The following is an 8,956-nucleotide window of genomic DNA, read 5'->3' as shown; positions in this document are numbered from 1 at the left end:
GTGGGCACCGGTCTCCACATGGGATCCGAACCCTCGGCGGGAGCGCCGCCGCACTCCCAAGTGGCGCACTCTCCAGTGCGCCACCGGGCCGGCCCTCTACCTGCTCTTAAAGGCCACTTTCTCCAGGAAGCCTTCCCTGAGGCTGGCAGCCCAAAGTGATCTTTCTCTGTCCTCATGTCTCCATGGCACTGAGCATGACACCTTTTAGCATCCCGCCAATTCTCTTTTTATGGCTGTCTGCTTGTTTCACCTTTTTGTCCAGTCTCCTAGTCCCAGAGAGATTGCATGGCAAGTGTCAGGCTCGGGGACCCAACCTCTTTGGGAGCCCCCCTCAGCCCTCCAAAAGCGGGTGTAAGTGCTCAAGGAACATGTGCTGAATTGAAGATTAACTGGTGGCCTAGCCAAGGCCAAGTCCAGAGGCTGCTCAGTCAGCGGACACACGCTCTGCCTTGTTCTTGCACCCTAAGCCCCATTGTAGGTTTCAAGTCACCACGTTTCTGAAATTGCTGGGAAATTCCAGGTCAAGGGCACCAGTATTCACCACCTCCTCCTCTCCTGAGCTGGCCAAGGGCTATGGGCAGAGTGACTGTGCCACCTTGTGGCCTTTCCAGAGCGCTCCTTCCCCACTGTGCCAATACGTGGGTGAACAGACACCCACCCCTTCTTAGCTCTGGAGGAAAGGCCCTTGTTCCCATGCCTTCCCCTCTCTTCTTAGTCTAATCTTACCCAGTTCCCTGGGATGATGGGCCTCTAAGGAGATGTGGGACCCCAGCCCCACCGTCTCCGGGCCCAGAGGAAAAGCTCAGTTACGTTGTCTCCTCCTCCTCTTCAGAATTATCACCTCCCCTAGTAGCCATGTCCCCATCTTCACCCAATGCCATCCCAGCTCCCTCTGACCGCCCACTGCAGCTGCCTCTTTGCAAAGGGTGCTGTCTGAGCCCTTATGATCCAAGGCTGTGAGCCACGCTTTTAACCTTGGTCTTTCTCTGGGCTCAGTCAAGGGCAGCTGTTTGAGCTGTTGCAGCATGACAACCTTCCCTTTGTGTCAACTGCCCAGCCTCCCTGGTGTTCCCTGAGGGGGATACAAGGTGGTGGAGGGGAGGGACTCCCTGCACACAGCTTGTCCCATTCCTGCCCTTTGTGTCATTTTCCTGGTATAGCGATGACCTAGATGATATCCCTGGATCAGATCTTCTGCCCAGACCGGGAGTGAAGCACCTGCATTTCTGCTCAGTTTGTTTTGTAAGGACCAGGGCCTGGCCCAGACAACCTCTTGGGTCTCTTCCAGTTCTCATTTTGCACCATCTAGACATCTTGACAGCTGATACTCAAAGAGCCTGGGATACCTGTGCTGACTTCCCCTCCAGCCACCACTGATGCTGCTAACTGAGAGGGAACCTGACAGGCCGGACATGTGCTGAGGGGCCTGGAGAGGCACCGCCCCATCCCCCTGCAAGGAAGGACAAGCTGCCCAACTGCAGGAGGGTGGGTGGCAGGGTGGGCAGCAGAAGGCTCTTAGCTCCTTCACGTGTCCTCAGCTGCACAGGGCCACCTGGCCCAAGGTCATGGCCTTCCTGGGGCAACCCACATGCTGTGATGGAGCAAGGAGGGAACATAAAAGCTTGGCCATTTTGACCCAACTCAGACCAACCTGGATGGACAACCCCAGAGCTGCCCACCAGCATGTGCTGGGCCTGCATCGTGGTTCAGTAGCTCCTTCCACCCAAGTCTGCTTCCTGCTCCTGTCATAGGTGTTGATCCCTAATATGTCTTGTGCCTCCAACCCTAAGTCTCAGAGTCAGCTTCTAGAGAACCTGAGCTGTAGCAGATGCCCCCAGAGGTACCCCAATCCAGAGATGACTGGTTGTTATGGACTGAATGTTTGGGCCATCCCCAAATTCATATGTTGAAGCCCTAACCCCCAATGTGATGATATTGGGTGGTGAGGCCTTTGGGAGGTAGTTAGGTTTAGATGAGGTTATAAGGGTAGAGCCCCTGTGATAGGATTAGTATCCTTATAAGAAGAGGAAGAGACACTAGAGCTCTCACTCTCCCTGTGTGCACAGAGGAAAGGCCTTGGGAACCTACGGAAAGAAGGCCACTATCTGCAAACCAGGAAGGGAACCCTCACCAGACACTGAATCTGCCAGCAGTTTGATCTTGGACTTCCTAGCCTCTAGAACTGTGAGAAAATGTTGTTTAAGCCAGCCAGTCTATGGTATTTTGTTATAGCTACATGAGCTGAGTAAGACACTGGTGTTTTGTATTTTCATAGTGCTTGAGAACCTTACATCTCTTTACCCTATAGCTGCATCTGGGGATGAGTGAGGTATTTCCATCTGGCAAGGGCCTATGAGAGAAACTAGTTCTTTACCCTATGTGTGAGATGTCCTCTGGGTAAAAGCCTTTTATGTTTGCCTAAGAGCTGAATTTCCAGCAAGAAAGACACATAGCCAGTGATATGCCACAAGTGCACAAAGCAAGGTCAACTGATAGCTTTTAGGAGCAAAGAACCACGAGTTATGCTTTTCTAATAATCCTCAACCTGGAGCCAAGGACACGTTGTCTCACTTTATGGCACAATAGAAACAGACATGGAGAGAAGTTTAAAGCACAACAGATACAACTAACCAGGCATATTTTACTTACCAAAGATTTTCCATATGCTCGATTCCCACACAAATTTGATGCTTTGGGCTCAGAAATCCCCCCTGCAAAGTTGAACGGAAGAGATATTACTCAGTAGTACTCTGTGTTCTGCTTCCCCCTGGTTCTGTATCAATTATTTTGTTAGCCAATCAATCACAGCAGGGAATTTCTAAAGATCTTTGTACCAAGTGGCAAAACCAAGCAGTAGGGTTGGGCAATGAGGCAACTACTGAGAGGGGTCACCTATACCCCTGTCACTCTTCCGGAGGGACTGGAACTAAGGTGTAAACAAGATCAGTGTGTTAACTAGGTTCGTTCGCTGTACCAAATGTGCCACTCTGGTGGAAGATGCTGATAATGGGGGAGGCTGCACAAGTGTCAGGGCTGGGGGTGAATGGGGAACCTCTGTACTTTCAGCTCAATTTTGCTGTGAAACTAAAACTGATCCAAAAAATAGCCTATTAAAAAAAAAAAAAAGATTACGCATGTGGAAGCATTTATCAGCATCACGCTCTATGCTCTAATCGACTGTGCTAACCGGCCAGTCCCTATGTGGGAGCATTTAGCACTGTCTGCATGTAGTAGGCGCTCAGGGAATGTTCCTCATCTCCCTCCTTCCTACGATCTCAGATGGTAGGAAGGTTAAGAGGTTAGTAGGCGTTACATCTTTACAGCTGGGATCAGTGATTTAACATGGTGCCTGTGGACATCCCTCTAAAAATGAGCAGAGAAGTTGTGCCTGCGGTAGTAAGTACGTGCCCCATACCGTGGAAGGACTGGAGTTTATCAGATCAGAATCCTGAGAAACTGGCTACCTGAGATGTATGTGTGCAGAACCTTCTTTCTAATGCCTTTATTCCTGGTGCCCCGACCTACTTCTGAGGAATTCTACCTGGAAGCCTGAAGCTTCTAAGGATCCAGGTTGAGCTGAGGTAGTGGCAAAAGGGAGGGGAAAGTTGGCTTTCAACACAGCTCTCCCCTGGGGCAGGTGTTCCGGGACAAGCCCTATCACGTTGCACGATAGTATGTAAGAAATCAAACATTCTTCCCCCTTCCCTTGAGGAAAAATCTCCATGCTAATAAAATGAAAAAGTACAAGACTGTCAAGATCAAACCATAATGAATGGCGCCCTAGTATAAGTAATAAAAATTGAACTCATATTTTTGAGTCTGCATGCCAGGCACTGTGCTGAGTGTAAAGCACATAATTACTATCTCATTTAATTCTCACTACAACCCAAAGAGGTAGATATCCTGACAGTTCATACTTTCTAGCTGAGGGAACGTAGGCTTTGGAGATAGGTAACAGTTATGATGAAGTCAGGTAAGAATGATTTAGGGAGCAGTGAACTGACCTCTTTGGTGATCTTGCAGGGCTGGGGAAAACTTGACCAAAGGACCCCCCTTGCTCACCCTGAGAGAAGGGGGAGTTTGCCAGATGGAGAGAGACAGGGAGGGCAAGCTGTGGAGAGAACGGTCCAGGGGTCCAGGGAAGCAGAATGTAATGGAGTAGGCACAGGATGACACCACAGCTCAGGGTGCTCTATGTGATAGAAGGGCAGGGGCAGGAGTTCACAGGAGGTGGCCCTGGAGAGGTCAGTGTGATCTGGAAGGTAGAGCAGGGAGGGGACACCATGTTTAAAGCCAAGAGATGACAGGTGCAGATTTCTGCTTTAGGAGGACCCCTTTGGTAACCTTGTGGAGGGACAGGGACTGGAGGCTGGGAACATTTGCTGGCAATCTTCTCTACACAGTGGAGATGAGGGGAGCCTGGGCCTGGGTGTCTTTAGGTAGGTAGCAAATGGGTGAGATGAGAACTATCCAGGAGCTGATGCTGTCAGTGTTTGGTGTGAAGAGGTGGGGGAGGACAAGGAGGTGTTAGGGAAGACATCTTGAGACTTGCTGGAATGATGGATGGTTAGTGACCCCAGCTGAGAAAGGATGAGAGGTTCGCACAGGTTGATTCTGAGGTGCCCGAGACGGCCAAGTCTCCCAGGCCCAGGAGGTGGGGATTGTGCCCTCTGCGGGCATCTGAGGCCTCATGGTGAGAGAGTTTCTCAGCTGGGTCTCTGTCTTCAGAGTCCCCTTGATTCCCAAGATTCCTCAGAGCATGAGAAGGCTACAGCATCCAGGAGGCTTCTCCTATGACTCAGAAAAAGGCAAGCCCCCAGATCCGAGATCCTTGGATACGTACAGCAATCTGAGGAAGGATAGAGACCAGCCTTTCCTGTGGAGTGCACTGGGGTCTGGCTTTGACTCAGAAATTTTCTCTTCCCCCCACCCACTCTGGAATCTATCAGGTTGGGGGAGTTGAAGGAATTGGATCAATGCCCAGCTTAATCTCTCACTTTTTAAAGCCTGACTAGCACATTCTCTGCATGATCTGACTGTCATGTGCTGGCAGATTCTCTCCATTTCATAACTTACTGCTGTTGTCTTTCAGAATAAAGGATTGACTCGGTCAGTCCAAGCATCTACAAGCTACTTAGAAAGGAATGAAAGTGACCCCTGAAACTAGACAGGTGGGAAAACATTATTCCCTGGGGGAAGAGACACTAGCGAGGGAATCAGGAGACCTGAAATGTAATCTTGGCTCTGTGGCTAACAAGCAGTGAGACCTTGGGTATGTCATACAGTTTCTATGGTTTCAGTTTCCTCTTCTGAAAATTGCAGTAGATCAGAGGTTCTCTACCTTTGTCATGCCTTAGAATCACCTGGACGATTTGTTAAAATACAGATTGATGTGTCTTAACTTTGGAGTTTCTAATTCAATAAAATCTGCATTTCTAACAAATTTCAGGGTGCTGCTGCTCCCAGGACCCCACTTTGAGTACCACTGCATTAGATCATCTCTAAATCTTTGCTACTCAATATGTTTTACCCAGAGCAGCACTATCAGCATCCTCTGGTAGCTTGCTAGAAACATAAAATCTCGGGGCCCACCCAGTCCTACTGAATTAGAATCTGCATAAAAATAAAATTTCCAGGTGATTCTTTTGTACATTAAAATTTGAGAAACATAGCTCTAAATTCATTTTATGATTTTGTAGCAAAGATAAAGATTCCGTCTCTTTTTCTCTTTCTGCACACACATGCACCCACCCACTCACCTATATATAGACACAGAGAAACATCTATCTCCTCTTAATTTGCAAGCCAAATTGTGGTTTTCCTAATGTTTCCCTCTGCATATGTAGATGGATATGTAATCACTTAACTAGAGAATATAGCTTGATTTATGTGTTGTTATACACAGATATAAGAACAGAATTAGGTTCTTAGTGATCAAAGAAACCTTAGAGGACTAGTCTATCATCTACAAAAGGGAAAGATGCATGGATGAAGAGACAGTCTTAGTGCAGTATTATTTAAGTTCCCGTAACATACAAAATTGTCAAAGTCCAAAGGCTTTGAGGACATCCTAGGCTTCCTACTGTGTATTTTTGGAGTTAAAATATGAATAACTTTAGATTGTGGGCATAATAGAAATAATCCAAACCAGCAATTAAAGGCAAAATACCATCCTAGACTTCAGTCTATGCTAGAAACAGATTCCTGTTAAACTGCTTGGGGTGGAAGACATTTAAAAAAAATAGTATCCAAGGTAAGACTATAATGTTTCCAGTTTTCAAAACAAATTGACCCTAAATTCTCTTTACAGATTGTCGTTCAAGTCATTGAAATGGAAAACGATAAGGTTTTATGATGGCAGTTTATGAAAAGCCTATATAATTCACACACACACACACACACACACACACACACACACACACACACACACACACACACACGATCTGTTAAATAATACAGTTTCTTTTGCTTCGTGGGTCACAGCTTTTTCTCCCCCACAGCATAATAATTTACATCGTGTGCACACAGCTTCGCTTCCTGTAGGACAAGATGCGGGTTGAGAGCATCTTTACTCATTGCACACACCCAGAAGCCCGTGGTTTGTAGGTAGAAGGTGTTTTGTGAGGCTGCTGCAGAAGCCAGGAGCAGGTGCCTTGGTAGTGGAAAAGGCGCTGATTTGGCTAAAGCGCAGGCGCTCTGCTCACCTGGCGTGACCGAGGCCATCAGGGTGCACCACGTGGCCCTCGGCAAACCACAAGGCAGGCTGCGGACACTGCTGGTGCTGCTGCTCTTTCGTAGGCGTGCGACTGGCTCTAAATGGGACATTGTGCCCAGGGAGGTTCTGGGGCACTGGGGCCGGGGCTCACGTACCAGGTCTGGCGGGGGTTTTGGCGGGATGGGCTCCGGGCGGCCGTGCGCTCTGCAGCCGGCTGAACCTGAGGCTGTCGCCCACGTCTCTGCGGTCGCTGCGATGCTGCAGCAGCTCCAGAGGCCGGTGCGTGTACAGGTCCGACTCGATCACCACCTGCTGCGTGGGGAAGGACAGTCAGCTTATTCCTCTCCTCGGATCTTGGGACTCAGGGCCCCGGGACTGGAGATTTGCAGAAGGATCTTGTGTCGACAAGGAATTTTTGGAACCTTCCCTTCTCCAGTGATTGCTAGGAGCAGAGAGAAAACTTGGGTAGAAAACTGGCCAGAAACGATTAACTTTTATTTTACTTCAGACCGCCAAAGTTCTAGAGGGTTCCTCAACAGCAGTACCTTCACAGTCAGGAGCCTGGGCCATCAGGCGGAAAATCGGGGCAGGTCAGCTGCCTTGAGCCTGATGTGTTGTGACAGGAGGACAGGCTATTTGAAATGAGAACGGTCCTGGAAATTCGGGTCTTAACAGTCTTTGTAGTTTGTAGCTTAAGTGCCTGTAGCTTGTTGCAGCAGAGCGCGGCATTTTGGATGCTCTAGTGGAGGGAAGACCTAGGGAGAGGACTCAGGCCCGCCGGATTCTCAGATTTTAAGTAGCTGCTGGCAAAATGGAGCAGGGAGGGCTCCAGAAAGTGCACATTTCCTCCACTGTGCAGAGTACCTGTGTCAGGGTAGAGCTGGGAGGTGAGTGTCCACTATGTGTGGTTCGGTAAGTGGAAATCCTGATAAGCCAGACAGTGCTAAATGCTAAGGTGTTCTGCTGAAGAGTTACTTGAGAATCGCAGTAAAGGGAAATACCCCTTTTGGTCAGGGCCCACCAAAATGGGCCTTAAAAATTATAATAAAAACACTTAAATCATTGAAATAATCTAAGTGTAAAAACTTGAGACAAATAATAGCAGCTATTTCATCTTACTATGGGGAGTCATGATAGGAATCTTTGCAGTTTGTGCTCGGATCCTGCATACTTTATAAATATCCAGGACACTGGGGTCATTCATTCTGAATGCCCTCCCTCCTTGAAGCTCATTAGCATCTCCAATCTTACACTGCAGCTTTGCTGAGGTTTGCATTTACCCCTTCTTTTTTTTTTTTTTTTTTCCTTTTTTGTCTTTTTTACTGACTGGTAACGGAATCACAACCCTCAGTGTCGCACCCGCACCACGCTCAGCCAGTGAGCGGGAACCGGTCTCCACATGGGATCTGAACCCTTGGCGGGAGCACCGCCGCACTCCCAAGCGGCGCACTCTCCAGGGCGCCACCGGGCCGGCCCTGCATTTGCCCCTTCTCTTGTGCCTTTCTTACACAGCTGTCCTGCAAGGGCACGTCCTGTGCCAGGTCCTGAGCTTGCTGTGCTTCTGTGAGTGTGGTAGGACCGCCCCAGCCTTACAGTCAAGCCTTTCACAGACCCCCTTCAGTTGTCCACTTACAACAACTGTGTTGCTTTCGGGGGATGCTGGAGCAAAAGTGAATGTTTTTGTTATAAAATAACAGTGTGGTATTTATTTCAACTCAGTGGGGCAAAATTGGATCTTTAAACCATATTGTTGGAATAAATCTTAGGCCACTGGGGGGAAGGGATCCCTGTCCATTTTTTGAAATGAATACCAGATAGATCAAAGCAGCAACAAACACTAGAACAGAACGTAGCTCAATATAACATCTGTTACATATACCGTCATCCCCCGGTATCCTGGGCAAATTGGTTCCAGGACCTCCCACAGACACCTGAGGATGCTCAAATCCCTGATATAAAATGCTGTAGTGTTTCCATATAACCTACCCACATCCTTCTGTATGCTTTAAATCATCTCTAGATTACTTATAATACTGAATATAATGTAAATGCTATGCAAGTAGTTGTTATACTACATGGTTTATGGAATAATGACAAAAAAAAAAAAGGTTACACATGTTCAGTACAGATGAAGTTTTTTTCCAAATATTTTTGATCTGAGGTTGGTTGAATCCACAGAAGCAGAACCCATGGATACAGAGGGCCAGTTGTAATGGAGAATTATCCCTAGGTACACAGAAC

General features: G+C 48.0%; 1 protein-coding gene across 1 annotated transcript in view; it reads right to left on the bottom strand.

The window, feature by feature from the left end:
* LOC103583302 (uncharacterized protein C8orf46 homolog) overlaps positions 1 to 7,285 on the bottom strand; it is a gene marked incomplete at its 3' end in the record, with an annotated part of 8,843 nt that extends 1,558 nt beyond the window's left edge. Inside the window, exons 1-3 of the mRNA XM_008564658.1 lie at positions 7,261 to 7,285; positions 6,871 to 7,044; positions 2,650 to 2,711 (exon numbers count right to left, since the gene is read on the bottom strand). Of these exons, the coding sequence (XP_008562880.1) occupies positions 2,650 to 2,711; positions 6,871 to 7,044; positions 7,261 to 7,285 (261 nt within the window). The remainder of the gene's footprint in view (positions 1 to 2,649; positions 2,712 to 6,870; positions 7,045 to 7,260) is intronic.
* Between the last annotated feature and the right edge of the window lie 1,671 nt (positions 7,286 to 8,956).

This window comes from Galeopterus variegatus, unplaced genomic scaffold (genome assembly GCF_000696425.1).
Source record: "Galeopterus variegatus unplaced genomic scaffold, G_variegatus-3.0.2 Scaffold21451, whole genome shotgun sequence".
NCBI lineage: Eukaryota > Metazoa > Chordata > Mammalia > Dermoptera > Cynocephalidae > Galeopterus > Galeopterus variegatus.
Note: the sequence above shows the minus strand (reverse complement) of the source record. Positions and strands in the feature narration are given on the sequence as shown.